This window comes from Protobothrops mucrosquamatus, unplaced genomic scaffold (genome assembly GCF_001527695.2).
Source record: "Protobothrops mucrosquamatus isolate PMUCROS unplaced genomic scaffold, P.Mucros_1.0 scaffold2971, whole genome shotgun sequence".
Taxonomy (NCBI): domain Eukaryota; kingdom Metazoa; phylum Chordata; class Lepidosauria; order Squamata; family Viperidae; genus Protobothrops; species Protobothrops mucrosquamatus.
The window spans coordinates 157876-174482 of NW_015388992.1; the positions used below are offsets into that span (position 1 = coordinate 157876).

At 46.8% G+C, this 16607-nt stretch overlaps 1 protein-coding gene across 1 annotated transcript; it reads left to right on the forward strand.

Annotated features, from left to right (window-relative positions):
- Positions 1-212: 212 nt before the first annotated feature.
- On the forward strand, positions 213-3771 carry TOR4A (torsin family 4 member A). The gene is made up of 2 exons (XM_029286140.1): positions 213-366; positions 2402-3771. The coding sequence occupies exons 1-2, from the start codon at positions 213-215 to the stop codon at positions 3643-3645; spliced, it is 1398 nt and encodes a 465-aa protein (XP_029141973.1). The 3' UTR covers positions 3646-3771.
- The last annotated feature ends 12836 nt before the right edge of the window (positions 3772-16607 follow it).

The following is a 16607-nucleotide window of genomic DNA, read 5'->3' on the forward strand; positions in this document are numbered from 1 at the left end:
CTTCCTGTAACCTCCTTTTTTTTTTTTTTTGCAAGCCGCCCCAAATTTAAGAAGCCTCGGTTCAAACGGATCCTAGTTACTTTCTCCTTCTGTGCTAACAGGCCGGAATGAGATCAAACTGGTTTGCTGAGTTCTTCACCCCCCCCACCCCACCCTGGGAATCAAAGTTAATAATTATTGAGGAGAGCATTCGTAGCAGAGATAATTGCCAGATGCAATCTGGGTTGTGGATTGACGCGTGCTTTCGCAAGCCTTCCAGCGTGACCCGGGTCTGCGTGAGGCTGTGTTCGCACAAGTCCAGGTGGTTCCTGAGAAAGTTATCCGCTCCAAAGCCGCCCGCTTTTACGCACCGGGATGACGAAAGAGGTACAGTAGAAAGGATACAGATCTGGGCCGTTTCACTGATGTTGTCGTGAGTTGGCACATACGACAAGGCTGCTTGTGAGAAGCTGGTGCACTTGGATACACACACACACACACATCAGTAACTCATGCAGAGGTATAACAGAGAAGCTCTGAGGACGAACACGTCCAGATTACAGGAAGTCCTCGACTTACTGCAGTTCATTTAGTGACTGAATTGAAACAAGGGACTTGTGACTTGTGTTTTTCGCATTGACGGCCACTGCAGGATCCCCAGGATCACATGATCAAAATTCAGACGCTTGGAAACTGGCAGGCACATACGACGGTTGCATTGTCCCGGGGTCGTGTGATCCCCTTTTGCGACCGTCTGACCAACAAAGTCCAGATCCACTTCACAACTGTGTGAGTAACTTAACAGCTGCAGTGATTCACTTAACAACTGTGGCAAGGGCGGTCGTAAAAATGGGGCAAAAAGTCACTTAACAAACGTCCCGTTAGCAACAGAGGTTTTGGGTTCAAGACTCCCAAGAGTTCCCAAAGCTGGGCTGCAGAAATGCAGATGACCAGCAGATGGCAGCGGAGACCACAGAATGGTCCTCCAGATGTTTGCAGCTGGAACTGGCAGGCCTCTGTTTGCAGGATCTTATGGACAGTGTGAAAGTGAGCCCATCACGGCTAGCCTGAAGATGGTGCTGCTCTACAAGGCGCGTCTTTTTCTTTGAGAGAAAAGTTGCACCTTCCAGGTCCAGATTGTAAGAGATGCTTCAGCATGAATGCCAGACTTCTGAAAGGGGTGGGGGGCTGCTACCCACCTGGAAAAACCCTGGAGGGGTGGGGGACTGAAGTGGTGTAATCCTTTCCATCTCACAGCCCATCCAGTTGTCTGTCTATCTGTCTGCCCATCTATCATTATATCTATCTATCTATCTGTCTGTCTGTCTGTCTGTCTGTCTGTCTGTCTGTCTGTCTGTCTGTCTGTCTGTCTGTCTGTCCGTCCGTCCGTCCGTCCGTCCGTCCGTCCGTCCGTCCGTCTGTCTATCCGTCCGTCTATCTATCTATCTGTCTATCTATCTATCTATCTATCTATCTATCTATCTATCTATCTATCTATCTATCTATCTATCTTGCACTCAAATTGTCTCTCCATCCATCCATATCTATCTATCTATCTATCTATCTTTCTATCTGTCTGTCTGTCTGTCTGTCTATCTATCTATCCATCCATCTATCTATCCATCCGTCTATCTATCTATCTATCTATCTATCTATCTATCTATCTATCTATCTATCTATCTATCTATCTATCTATCTATCTATCTATCTATCTTGCACTCAAATTGTCTCTCCATCCATCCATATCTATCTATCTATCTATCTATCTATCTATCTATCTATCTATCTATCTATCTATCTATCTATCTATCTATCTATCTGTGTATCTATCTATCTATCTATCTATCTATCTATCTATCTATCTATCTATCTCTACATATCTATTGTCTATTATTTTTATTAAAGATTATTTAAAAGGAAGATAAAAATTAATACAAAGTAAGGAAAAGAAAAGACAGAACGCTAAGAGAAAGCTAAAAGAACCGGGGTGGGGGGGTGGGGGGGGAATAATAATAATAAAAAAATAGAAAAAAAAAAGTCAGAGGATACCAGGAATTTTCTCCCAGTCTTCTGAGCAGATCTACTTCCAACAGGACACCCCTGAATTAACTCCTTTCTTTTTATGAAACCAGCATATTTGTGCCTTAGATACACAGGCATATTCCTCCAGCTTTCATCTCTGAACGAAAGCCATTGGTTGGGTCTTTTGGTTGGGGTCTCCCCGCCAGCTTCGCCGAACAAAAGTCCCGATCACTTTCCCTCTTTTAAGGTGAACCTCGCCGTTCATCTCAAGAGCTCCTGATGCAAACTCAAGACAAGCTTGTGTGGACCTGCTCAGGGAGGTGGGTTGGCAGATAGACAGGATGTTTCTAAGTCGTTACTCCCATCATTATTTTTTCCTTCTGTCCTTTGCTCTCTACAGAAAAGTCCGGCCAGCAGGAAGACCTCAAGATGGAAAGCCGAAAGTCTCCTTTGAAAACCCCTCAGAAGATTTCTTTGCTGTCTTCCCCGCTGCGAGCCGTGGTTCGTCTTCGGAGGACAGCCCACGTGCTGAAAAAAGGCTTCTTGCCCGGAGACAGAGTTCTCCAGAGGCAACTTTCCTTGGGGAAAGGCAAATTGAGCAGCGTCTCCAACCAAGCCTCTTTAAACAATTCCCAGTATTTCACGTTCGACACCTCCAGCCCGGTCCCGGTGAACAAACCCAAACGCCGTAAAAAGAAGTTGAGGAACCCCCGGGTGCTGTACCCCGAAAGCTCAAGGAAATACCTGCCCACTGAGCACACCAGCAAAGCCACCCGGTTCCTCCTCTTGTTCGTGGCCATCATCTGCTTCCAGATCCTCAACGCCATCGAGAACTTGGATGATAACCTCATGAAGTACGACCTGGACGGCTTGGAGAAGACCATGGCTCGGGAAGTTTTTGGGCAGCCCTTGGTCATCGAAAGGGTCATGGGGTTGCTGAAGGATTACCTGGCCACCCACGTCCACAACAAACCCTTGGTGATCTCCTTCAACGGTCCAAGTGGGGTTGGGAAGAGTCACATCGGCTGGCTTCTAGCCAAGCATTTCCGGTCCGTGATGGGATCCCATTCTGTGCTCCATTACTTCACAGTGCACCACTGCCCCAACGACACCTCGGTCTCCACCTGCCAACTGGAGCTATCGGAGACCATCGGAGACATGGTGGTCCAAGCTGAAATGGAAGAAGTAATCCCGGTCTTTATTCTGGACGAGGTGGAATTCATGCCCGACATTCTGCTGGAGACCCTGGGTGGCTTCTTCCAAAAGAACCAAACCAACGAATACCTCAACGCTGTCTACATTCTCATCAGCAACCTGGGAGGCGAGGAGATCACCCATCACTTTCTCCAGAACGTCTCCAATGACTCGTTGCAGCCTGAGATGGAAGCGCTCCAGTCCGCTCTTCGACCCGTCCTGAGTCACCTCCACCCTTTCTGGAGAGGGGTGGAGATCGTTCCCTTCGGGTTGCTGGAGAAAGTCCACATCCTGAGCTGCTTCTACGAGGAGATGATGAGCGAAGGGATTTACCCAAACGCCAGCCACATCGAACGCTTGGCTGCTCAGCTCAGCTACTACAAAAAGGCAGGGAAGGAATTTGGAAGAACTGGTTGCAAACAGGTGGTAGCTAAAGTCAATCTCCTATGAGAACAGAAACAGCTAGTCCCCGACTTATAACAGCTCATTTAGTGGCTGTTCAAAGTTAGAAGAGCACCGAAAAAAGCATCTTACGACCGTTTTTTCACACTTACGACGGTCAGGCACCCCCATGGTCACGTGATCAAAATTCAGACCCCGATTCGTATTTATGACCGCTTGCAGTGTCCCGGAGTTACGTGATTCCCCTTTTGGGACCTTTGGACAAGCAAAGTCAACGGGGAAACCACTTAGCAACCGTGTTGCCAATTTAACAGACTGGTCCTTCCTTCTCTCCCCCCTCGTTCAAACGTCGCCGTTTGTGCAAACCACACTATGTGTGATAAACACAGGCTGGTTGCCAAGCACCCAAGTTTCGATCACGTGACTGCAGGGATGCTGTGACGGTGATGCGTGCGAGGACTTATCACTCACTTTTTTTCCTCCGCCCGTCATTAACTTGGAAGAGTTGCTAAAGGAAGAGTCTTCAGTAACTACTTTTCGAAAAAAAAGGGGGGGGCTGGTTGAAGATGGGCAAGGTTAAGTGGGTGTGGTTAAATCGGAATGGGTGGGGCTTCAAGGACCCATAAAAATGGGCCCTTCCCTCTCTCCCCTCCTTCAAACGTTGTCGTTTTGTGCAAACCACAGGGCAGATCGCCACAATAAATAGAACGCGAAACAGGCCACTTTGTCTATTTCTTCCGGAGCTGCCTCTCCAAAGGTGAGCCGGGGGTTGGACTAGAAGACCTCCGAGGTCCCTTCCACCTCTGTTATTCTGTTATTTTTCTGTTACCCGGGATCAGGGGAGTGAGAAGCTAAGGCGAACTCATAGCACCTGTTGGTATTAATCACCCCTGGGGAAAACACCCACTTTTCCCCTTGGAAGAAACTGGCATTCCAAGAAAGGAAAATGAGATTCAGCCGGGGAAGGCAACCAAACCCCACTAAATTAAATTTCTCCTTTGAAAATTGACGTGAGAAGGCGGGGATGCTATAACCAAGCCCCGCGGCTTGCAGATGTCATTCCTACTCATCCTCTCTGCCTTACTCTCCCGGGCCAAGCACTGCTAACCCATCATGTTGTCAGCAGCAACATCTGGATCCAGATCTGTGCCTCGCTGGCTGGGCTTGGGTAGGCGAAGGAAGGAAGGATGGAAGAAGTGATGAGGTTCACCTCCACCCTCTAGGGCTTAAGGGGGAACAGAGAAACTAAGATACAAGACAGAACACGTATCTATGGAGCTTCTCCGTCATCCAGGTCAGGGCTGTCCCGAAAGTGCTTTTCCAAAAGGCAACTGGACTTTGTTTTTCCTTGAAGATATTTCGCTCCTCATCCAAGGAGATTCTTCAGTTTTGACTGGAGGAGGGATACGACACCACCACAGTCCTGTCAGCAGCTCCAAGAAGGTCCCACACATCCATTTGCACGATTCAGGTGACCCTGAGGACACAAGTGGCCTCCACGACGCTCAGAAAAAAAGTGGCGAGCAGAGGAAGGGAAATCTCCACCATTCAGTCAGAACTGAAGAAGCTTCTTGGATGAGAGGCAAAACATCTTCTGCCAGGAAAAACGAAGTCCAGTTGCCTTTTGGAAAAGCAGCTTTGGAAAATAGACAGAACCTAGAAAGGCCAGGATTCTTTTGAGGATGTGCATCTGGACGAAATAAAAAAAAGGGCCATCGAAAACAGGGTGGCGTTACAGTTTAGGAACCCAGAAACTCACCAGAGGCAAAACCAGATTGTTAGATATGCTATTTTTGTGGGTCTGCAGCCCAGACACCTGGAATATATCTCCCCCCACGCCAAAAAAAAATTTGGGCTCATATGCATGAAATCTTTATCAGCGACTTCTTAAAGGCTTCCATAGAGATTGTCCAAATGGCAAAAAAAAAAGTTATATTGGGTTTCCCAACACCCCAAAAATACGCCTCATTCTTTAAACCCAGGCAGTCCAGTGCTGTTGCATGCTCTCTGGAGGAAAGAAAAAAAATCATATTTTTCCCGTCCAAGCCCGCGATAAACTACAGAACGGCAGAATTACATCACCCCCTAGTTTCTCCACCCTAATGAATAATTTCAGGAATGCTTAAATATTTCATTCCTCCTGAGAGTGTCGCTGACCCCAAAGTAGCCATTCCCTAATTGCATTTGGCTTTTTTTTTTTCTTCTTTTCTTCCTTTGGCGAAAACATTCACGCCTTCCTTACGCCATTCCTTGGGGATAAACAGCCCGCTTGAGAGTGGGCGGATGGGTTTAATTGGAAAAACAGAACTGGGGAGGGGGGGTGGGTGGAAATCAAAGCTTGTCAGGTGCCTTCCAGGCAGTCTACGATTATTATGATGATTTTCAAATTGTAAAGGAATTCAAAAACACACACACACACAAAAAAAAAGATGTAGAGACTCCAGAAAGACAAGCAACAAAGATGATTAGGGGTCTGGAGGCCAAACTGTATGAGGAACGGCTGAAGGAATTGGGTTTGTCTGTCTAGGGGTGAGATGTTAGTAGATTCCAATATTTGAGGGGCTCTTAGAGAAAAGAGGGGGTCAATTTATTCTCCAAAGCACCAGAAGGCAGGACAAGAAGCAGCGGGTGGAAACTAACCAAGACAGATCCTAAGGAGAAATTTGATCATTAGGGCACTGGAGGCTAAAACATATGAACATATAAAGAACATATAAAGAATGATTGCAGGAACTGAGTATGTCTAGGCTAACAAAGAGAAGGACCAAGGGTGACATGATAGCAGTTTGCCAATATTTGAGGGGCTGCCCCAAAGAAGAGGGGGTCAGTCTATTCTCCAAAGCACCCGAAGGCAGGACAAGAAGCAACGGATGGAAACCAATCCAGGAGAGAAGCAACCTGGAACTAAGGAGAAAATTCCTGAAAGTGGGAAAAATTAACCAGTGGAACGGCTTGCTTGAGCAGGGGGTTAGACTAGAAGACCTCTACGGTCCCTTCCGACTCTGTTATGCTGTTATTCTTTTGATTACATGATGCTGCCACAGCCGTGTGAGGAATCGTCGTAAGTCCCTGCCATTTAAACGGTCGCTTAAACGAAACGGTGGTAAATCAAGGAGCACTAGATAAAAGAAATATCTTGGCCAGGAGTGTAACGTATAATTGCTGCCTTGTGGTCATCATCAATACCTCATCAGCCCCAAATGGAACAAGCGTACAAATGAAATCATGCCGAGAAAGGTCACTGACAAAGTTAAGGAGCGTAAACAAGTTGCGTAAATGTTGATTACCAGCAAACTCAATTTCTCTGCAGCCTGCATGGATCATAAATCAGTTTGGTTATTGAGGCTGATTTTTCTGATCCTTCCTCTCTCTGCACAGCCTCTTGGGATTCTGCTTCAAGCATTTTTTCCCCATTCCTAGCTTAGGTCATCTTTCTGATTTTTCACTTCTGCTAGCTGTAAGTCCACAAGCGGTCTGGAGGCTAAACCTTATGATGAATGGGTAAGAGAACTAGGTAGGTCCAACCTAACGAAGAGATGGACCAGGGGTGACATGACAGCAGCCTTCCAGTTCTTGAGGGGCTGTCAGAGGGAAGAGGGGGTCAACTTATTCTCCAAAGCACTCAAGGGTAGGACTGGAAGTAACGGATGGAAGCTTAGCAAAGAGAGATTCCGTTCTGAACTAAGGAGAAAATTCCTGACAGTGAGAACAATTCATCAGTAGAAAGGCTTGCCTCCAGAAGTTGTGGGTGCTCCATCACTGGAGGCTTTCAAGAAGAAACTGGCCATTTCTACAGAATGGTATAAGATCTCCTGCTTGGTCCCTTCCAGACCTATGATTCTAAGACTTTAGCCTTTCCTCCAAACCATCATCTGAAAGAGGTAACATCACCTATTTGCTTCCCTTCTTCTCCATGCATTGGGGACTTCCTAGCTTCAGAGAAGAAAGACCGTAGTGATGCCATGATAGCATGAGTTTATGTCACCACAATGTGGTGCTGGCTCCTCCATTTCACAGTCCCCCTAGAGTTGGCTTCCCTGCTTTGCCCCCAAATGATGGGGACCTGCTGGATTTGGAGAGCAGAGTCCACACGGATATCACCATGGCATCAGGTGATGTCCACCCCAAGATTCATGACATCGCTTGCTGCTTCCCTTTTGTAGACCCCTCAATTTGCTTCCCTGCTTCTCCTGAACATTAGGGAGACCTCGTAGCCGAAGAGAATAAAGGTCTTGTTGATGTCTTGATGGGTGTAGACAGGTGAGCGGTGCATACAGTCACCTCTGAGTCAGAACACCTCCCTTCTGAGCCAACATTAATGGGCACGAAAAGTATTTATAGCCTGCAAAGTGAAGTACACTGATCATCGCACCTTCCGAGAAGCTGGAATCGTGGCCGGCACCTCCATCTTCATAATTTGATCTTCCCCGTTGCAAAAAATAAAAATAAAAAATAAAAAAAATGGGGAGATGCTAAAGATTTGCTGCTTTCAAGATCCGCTCCTGGGTTTCTTCTGGGACAAACATCCCATCCTATGGAAGATGTCCAGCTTGGTAGAAACTGCACCTGTTTTGGGAAGTTTACCAGCAAGGTGTCCCTTGGGGGATTCTTCGGCACTCCCATCTGAAAGGTCTCCCGTGTACCCAACACGGAGAGGCAGGAAGCCGAGCCGAATCCTGTACCCTCCGCTGGTGAGGAAGTGTCAACAGCGGAAGAAATCGGATGCCACCAAGAAATGGCTTTTCTTCTTGACGGGCGTGGTTCTTCTGCAGATCTTGATGGAGGAGCCTGGAGAAGACCTGGAAGGCTTTGGCGAGGACCAGTGGCTGGCTGGACCATCCTGTTTGCAGAGCTTCAGGCCGCCACGCAATTCCTCAAGCGACAAAGCAGCACCGGTTGAAGAACCCACATACTGGACTTCGGCGGGGACCCATTTCTGCGAGACGCCACCAACAGAATTTCTTCGACCATGATAAAAGGGTCCAAAATAACCCATCGCCCACCAGAATGCTTTGATGCTGGTCCAAGAAAAGGAGAAGATTGCTCAAAGTCCTGGGAGAAATATTTCGTAAAGTTTCAAGAGGAAAAGGAATGGATTCCCTGACTGAAACACAGGTGAAGGTCAAAGGAGAACATCAAAGAGATGCTGCAGGTCCTGGAAAAAGAACAAAACAATACCTATATTAGGTTTTCATTTTAGAATCCAGACTTTCTAATCACAGGAGACTCTTAAGACTGTATTATGTATTATGCTGCCATGTAGAGAGCTGGATTTTAAAGGTTCTGCTTGGGGCTGTTTACTTGTTCTTATGCTGTGGTCCCCCTGTAGTTGACAACTTCTCTTTCCAGTTTCCTGAATTTTGGTTTCTGTTTTTCATGTTGTCCTTTTGGCCTCATTTGGGATGTTACTGTGAATTGCTAGCACGCATTCAGTCTTCAGATCCATCACCACATCTTGAGGAACTGAATGTCTGAACAGGGTTGGGTTGCATTCATAAACATTCCTCTGGAGCAGTACTTCTCGGTGTCTGCTAAAGAATGAAAAGCATTTCATTATATATCAGTTTTTTTCTTTCTTTCTTTCTTTCTTTCTTTCTTTCTTTCTTTCTTTCTTTCTTTCTTTCTTTCTTTCTTTCTTTCTTTCTTTCTTTCTTTCTTTCTCCATTCCTTCCTTCCTTCCTTTCTCTCTCCCTCTCTCTCCCTCTTCCCCTCTCTTCTCTCTCTCCCTGCTTCCCATTCTCTCTCAGAATGTCTTCCTTCCTTCCTTCCTCCCTTTTTCTTCTCCCTCTCTCTCTTTCCCATTTACTCTCAGAAGGTCTTTCTTTCTTTCTTTCTTTCTTTCTTTCTCTCTCTCTCTCTCTCTCTCTCTCTCTCTCTCTCTCTCTCTCTCTCTCTCTTTCTCTTTCTTTCTTTCTTTCTTGCTTTTTTCTTTCTTTCTTTCTTCTCTATAGCTTTAGCAATCCACATCATCATGTTTGGCTTTAAAAACAGAGGGAGATAAGTCACGGCAGAGTTCAGCCGAGTTCTATTCCAGATCTGTATTTGTCAATATTGACCCTGGGTGGCTTTTGAAGATTTCAGACTGGCATTTTCCCAGCCCTGTTTGAAAATGGCAGGAATCTGCCTCCACGTTTTGCCTGCTAACAGATGTTCAGTCATTAAGCTGGAGCCCATGAAAAGCAGAGCCTGTCTTTTAGCGCTCTGTGCTAATTAAACCAGAGGAAGATTTGTAGGGACTCTGAAGAATGTGGCAAGGGAATTTGAAGGATAAAGCTTTGGATGGGACGTGTCATTCATGGTTTGTTCTGGTGCGTGTAATGTCAGAGTAAGTTGTGTTTTGTTAATGGGTTGGGGCTGGGTTTGCCATCCAAGTGAGAGGGTGGCAGATGTCCCTGCTGAAACAATCAATCAATCAGAATAGAGTTGGAAGGGGTCTTAGAGGTCTTCTAGTCCAACCCCGTGCTCAAGCAGGAGACTCTACACCATACCAGACTAATGGCTATCCAGTCTCTTGAAAACCTCTAGTGTTGGAGCACCCAGAACCTCTGGAGGCAAGCTGTTCCACTGGTTAATTGTCCTCATTGTTAGGAAATTTCTCCTTAGTTCTAGGTTGATTCTCTCTTTGGTTAGTTTCCATCCGTTGCTTCTTGTCCTGCCTTCAGGCGCTTTGGAGAATAGCTTGACTCCCTCTTCTTGGTGGCATCCCCTTAAATACCAGAATACAAAACCAAAACAAAACAGAGCTGTTCTGGAGAAGATTGAGAAGATGCTCCTTGGACTTTAAGGAGTGGATTCTCTGATGAATGGCAAAGAGCAACATGATCACGGGACTGGAAATGAATGGGATGGCTGGAGAGGGTCCCAAGGCCACATGCTTCCTCTCCCCAGGTTATCACGCATGGATCTAGCTCTTCATATGTCCTACAACTTTGAAGCAGGTGGCATCTCAATGGCTCTGCTGTAGCGGTATCTCTGTGGTGGTATGGAGGCACTTCCAAACAGCGCGTCTCTAATTCAGCTTCCCAAAGCAGATCTGCTCTCATCACCCTTAGCAGGTCATCCCAGTCAACTTTCTTCCAACCATTGCTTCTTGCAGCCTTCAATCGCCGGCGGATTTTTCGAGGTTTCCGCTTTTCTTGGAAGAAAATGGACAAGATGCCCGACTTTGGACGCAAGCAAATAAACAGTTACCTTTTTTCTATATTTCTCGCTTCCTGAGTAACCGAATGTCTCTCTCTTGTGGTTATTTTCCTTCCCTTTCAGTGTTTGTTTGTTTGTTTTTTTTAAAGCCCTGTCCTGTACTTCCCCCAATTTATTGGGAGAATAATCCTCCAGTTTCCCAGCCGGCGAGGTCAAAATCTGTTTTCTCTTAGACACAAACTGTTGGGGACTACATACAGTTGGCGGCAGTGATCAAAGCAACCTTAGCATCTAGCGTCAATTTTGCTCACTCTGGGAAAATATCCCAGTGCCGGGGTTCCAACCCACCAGTCCATGGACTGGTACCAGTCCACGGCCCGTTGGGAACCGGGCCTTGCAAGCAGCAAGCAAGCGGGCGGTTAATAGTAGTAGTACTTAGACTTAGTAGAGAAGGGAACTAGGGGATTAGCCATTTTGGATCTAATTCTCACTAACAGAGATGAAATGATAGAAGGTGTTGAAGCCATAGGAACCCTGGAAGGAAGTGATCATGCAATATTAGAATTCAACATTATGGAAGCACAAGCAATAGAACACAGTCAAACTAGAGTCTTGGACTTCAAGAGAGCCCAAAGCGCCTGGAGGCAGGACAAGAAGCAACGGGTGGAAACTAATCAAGGAGAGAAGCAATCTAGAACTAAGAAACAATCTAGAACTAAGGAGAAACTTCCTGACAGTGAGGACAGTTAACCAGTGGAACAACCTGCCTCCAGAAGCGGTGAATGCTCCAACACTGGAAGTTTTTAAGAAGAGACTGGACAGCCATTTCTCTGAAATGGTATACGGCTTCCTGCCTGAGCAGGGGGTTGGACTAGATGACCTCCAAGGTCCCTTCTGACTTTATTATTATTATTATTAACAACCTGCCTCCAGAAGCGGTGAATGCTCCAACACTGGAAGTTTTTAAGAAGAGACTGGACAGCCATTTGTCCGAAATGGTATAGGGTTTCCTGCCTGAGCAGGGGGTTGGACTAGATGACCTTCAAGGTCCCTTCCAACTTTTTATTATTATTATTATTATTATTATTATTATTATTATTATTATTATTATTATTATTATTATTATTATATGCCACTTCACGGTGCTTTATAGCTGCCCGGAGTCAGCTTGAGTGAGTTGGATGGCCATATAGATTGCCTCAATAAATAAAGCCCAGCGTGGGCAAACACGTTGGGACAAGATCTTACAAGCGCGCTCTATTTTCATCTGTGCCCAGGCTAAAACGGGCATGAGTGTGTGCCCCATAACGGTTACTTGCCACTCTGCCAAAGGAGAAATAGAGGCTGTCTATTCCGGTAGGCGAGATCTTTGCACGCAACGCTTCTTCTTCGCTCCCAGGTGTTCTCCCTAAATAGCTGGAGCTATTTCTGCCTCCCACTTCACCACATCATAATCCCAATTGGAGGCCCGGGGATATAAAATTCTTTCTCTCCCCCCCCCTCGCTTAATACCCACAAAACAAATACAACATAATTCCTAGGGCAGTCTGCGAGCGCACGGAGACATCAGATTTACATGGAAGCCAACAACAGTCTGTGGGTTTGGCCTGCTCAACTCCCTGGAGATTATTATTTTTTATTTCAGAGGGTTGGGGCTTCCCTCCCCCCTCCCTTTCTTAGCTTGTCTGTGGTTTCTAAGGTCAGGGACTAGTTTGAGGGTCACCAGAAAAGCCAGAGTCAGCAAAATCTTTCCCTCCTGCAATCCCTCCCAAAATGTTCTTTGCTAATGGAGAAAGAGTTGGACTTAAGACCTCTGCTTTTGACCTCCTCGCCTTGTTTATAGGAGAAATGGCATCTTCAGCTTAGCTGCTCGCCAGATTATAAATTAGGAAAAACACAAAACAAAACAGGAGGAATAAGAGAAGGTGAATGGATGCCATCAAATTGTCATCTCCAGGGCTTTGGAAAGCGTGATACCTCCTGGATATAGATGGATCTTCGTGACTTTTCCTTGCTGTTCAAAGGAAGGGGGGAAAAAAAACCTCTCTAGCTTTTAAGAAATAAATAAGAGTTTTGCTAAGGGAAAGCAAAATTTTATCAGCCTCTTCGTTCCTACTCGTACTGTCTTTTTTGTTGACCCACTCGTACACATGCCCTGAAGATTTCACGGTGGAATTCTTTTTGTATTTCTTCTGCTCAGCGAACAACGGTTGGGGGGGGGGTAGATGAGTATTGGGGTCCTCCAGGTGTAGAGGATGAGGTGAGGTCCCCCCCCACTTCCTCAATCTCCCGGAATGAGGAAGATGGGAGTTGTAGTCTGAAAGAACCAAACCAGGAGAGTTTGGGACAGGATAATTTGGTAGGAAAAGAAACGAGAGGTCAGTCTTGATATGTAGGCAGGATACAAAGCAAGGGATGGAAACTAATCAAGGAGAGAGCCAACTGAGAACTAAGGAGAAATCTCCTGACAGTGAGAACAATTAATCAGTGCCTTCAGAAGTTGTGGGTGCTCCATCACCGGAGGCTTTTAATCCGGACAATCATTTGTCTGAAATGTAGGATTGGGGTCTCCTGCTTGAGGAAGGGGGTCGGACTAGAAGACCTCCAAGGTCTCTTCCAGCTCTGTTATTCTGATTTTTCTGACGTCATTAGCAGCTTCCCCCCTAATTTCCCTCTGCAAAACACTGTGGGAAATACAGAAGGAACACGCTGAGCAAATGACTCAGAATCCATTCACAGGTTCTCACTGATGTGTGGGCAGCCGACCACATATTTGCTCACATCGTTATTTCAGCCCCTGGGGAAACGACGGTTGAAATAAAAGAGTGCACACGGTAAACTTTTTTAAGGGTTAAAAAAAAATGACCTTAGATGGAACTGGGTGATGGTGATCCACGGGGAGGCTGCAACGGTCGTAAAAGTGGAAAACAGTCATACATCGCTTTTTCCCCGTGTCGTAACTTCAAACAGTCACTAAATGGAAGGTTGTGAGTCCAGCACTACGTGTGTTGTATATTTGGCTAGAGATGTAATCATTCCTTACATTCAATGTGGCTCCCTCCCTTACTTTTGTTGGGTCTGTTCCTTCTAGTTGTATGTTTTGAACATGATTTCTATCCCACCCAGTATCTGTTATAGCTACGGTATCACACTTGCCCTCATAACATTAGAATTTCAAGATCTCTCCGTATGTTGGCCATACGATGAACATTGGCCTACAGCATTTAAGTATTGAGTATAGGGTCTCCTGCTTGAGAAGGGGGTTGGACTAGAAGACCTCCAAGGTCCCTTCCAATTCTATTATTAGGGGTCCTTGGTGCTCTCTTGAGTTTGGTTGTTTTCTTGTAGATGTTTCATGACCCAACTAGGGAACATCATCAGGGCTAGTGCATCATTGTTTTCTGCAAGAAAACAATGAAGTTCAGAGCTACAATATATAAACAGGGACCAAGCCACACCCACTAATACTGATGATGTTCCCTAGTTGGGTCGTGAAACGTCTGCAAGAAAACCACCAAGCTCAGAGCTATTGGATATAAACAGGGAGCAAATCATACTCACTAGCCCTGATGATGTTACCTAGTTGGGTCATGAAACGTCCGTAAGAAAAAACCAAGCTCAGAGAGCATCAATCCTCCTCCTCCTCCTCCTCCTCCTCCTCCTCCTCCTCCTCCTCCTCCTCCCTTCTAGCACTGATGATGTTACCTAGTTGGGTCATGAAACATCTGTAAGAAAACAGCCAAGCTCAGAGAGCACCATGGACCCCACAATTCTCCTCCTCCTCCTCCTCCTCCTCCTCCTCCTCCTCCTCCTCCTCCTCCTTCTCCCTTCTAGCACTGATGATGTTACCTAGCTGGTTTGTGAAACGTCTGCAAGAAAACCACCAAGCTCAGAGAGCACCAAGGACTGCTCATTTCAACCCTGAGCCACAAATATTCTCCTTTACTACTAACTGTGCGATTCCATTATTCTATTTACGATTTATAGTAAAGGATGAGAGTACCGGCACTCATTCTACCCCTCCCCAGAAAAGTATTCTCAATATACCGTAACTATTCCTGACACTTGGTGGGATGGAAACCAAGAACAAAACCAAACAAAGGAAAGGATTTCTCAAGAAGAAGGCTTGCAAGAGACACATGTGGTGGATCATCTCCCTGTCCCAGGGGGGCAGTTTCCCCACAGATCTGAGCCCCACACCCTTCGAGGAACTGCTGTGCCTTCTCGCAGAAGGCCAAAAGTTCAGTTTCCTCGCCGGGCACGTCGGCGCCTGTGGTGCAAGCTTCCCATTTCTGTAGGGTCAGCAGGCTGGAAAGCGAGAAGGGTGGGTGGGTGGGGAGGAGGATTGCCTCTCTCCGCCCACGGCCCACCTTGGCTCCCCTTGTTTTCTTGGCATCGTGGCTTCCCTTCCTTGCTTGCGTGCAGATGTTGGACAGGGTCCAGCCGTGGGCCGAGCCACAGTGGGAGCAGCTTCCAGTGGGAGGGGGGTGAGAGAGGAAGGAGGAGGGGAGCGCGCCAAAAGGCAGCCTCTGGCTTTGCACACCAGCACACCAGCACACACACGCACACGCACACACATGCACATCTGCTCTTTCCCCGTAGCCTCCGTCAGGGGGTTGCCATAGAGACCGGAGTGACATAGAAGGGGAAGAGTCTCCTGGGCCTCTGCGGAGGGACAGAGCGGCCAGGAGGAGCCGTGTCTTCCTCGGCCACAACTTTCAGCACCGCTGGCAGAAGTTGCTCGGCCGGAGAAGGGATGGTGGGAAGGGGAGGCCGGCTGGCTCCGTGGCGGTAAAGCGCCCGGGGTCCCCCCACCCCATGGCGGGGGTGGCAGGACAGCTAAGGCAGCCAGGGAGGTAAGGCCTGTTGCGCCGGATGCATGAGCTTGCTTTTCTTTCTTTCTTTCTTTCTTTCTTTCTTTCTTTCTTTCTTTCTTTCTTTCTTTCTTTCTTTCTTTCTTTCTTTCTTTCTTTCTTTCTTTCTCCCTTCCCTCCCTTCCTCCCTCTTCCCCTCTCTTCTCTCTCTCCCTGCTTCCCATTCTCTCTCAGAATGTCTTCCTTCCTCCCTCCCTCCCTTTTTCTTCTCCCTCTCTCTCTTTCCCAATCACTCTCAGAAAGTCTTTTCTTTCTTTCTTTTCTTCCTTCCTTCTTGTTTTCTTTTCTCTTTTCCTTCCTTCCTTCCTCTCTTCTTTCTTTCTTTCTTTCTTTCTTTCTTTCTCTTTCTTTCTTTCTTTCTCCCTTTCCTTCTTTCCTTCCTTCCTTTGTTTTCTTTTCTCTTTTCCTTCCTTCCTTTTTCTTCCTTCCTTCCTTCCTTCCTTCCTTTCTTTCTTTCTTTCTCCCTCCCTTTCCTTCCTTCCTTCCTTCGTTTTCTTTTCTCTTTTCCTTCCTTCCTTTTTCTTCCTTCTTCCTTCCTCTTTCTTTCTTTCTTTCTTTCTTTCTTTCTTTCTTTCTTTCTTTCTTTCTTTCTTTCTTTCTTTCTTTCTTTCTCCCTTTCCTTCCTTCCTTCCTTCCTTCCTTTTGTTTTCTTCCTTCCTTCCTCTCTCTCTCCCTCTCCCTCCCCCTCCCCCTCTCACTCTTATTCTTTCTTTTCTTTTCTTTCTCTTCCCTCTCCAACTCCCTATCAGACAACATTGTCGAGTTCAGCAGCTCCCTGCTCTTCCGGGGACTTGAGGCCTGCCCGCCCCTCCCTCCCCTACAAAGGGAGAGGAAGGCAAGGCTGGAGAGGGGGAATTTGGAAGCCGTGTTCTTGACATGTTTGCCCCGAGGGCATCGCAGGGGAAGGCGGAGGGCAGGGCCCAGGGCAGCCGGAAGAGCGCGGAGCTGCCTCTCTCTGGTTTCTGGCTTAGAGGAAGGAAGAGGGGCTGCTATTTT

What these genes read in the sequence shown, in the direction of transcription:
- TOR4A (XM_029286140.1), top strand. Translation starts at nt 213, where the DNA reads ATGCAATCTGGGTTGTGGATTGACGCGTGCTTTCGCAAGCCTTCCAGC. An exon ending in GCACCGGGATGACGAAAGAG is followed by an intron (nt 367 to 2,401) that starts GTACAGTAGAAA and finishes TGCTCTCTACAG; the next exon opens with AAAAGTCCGGCCAGCAGGAA.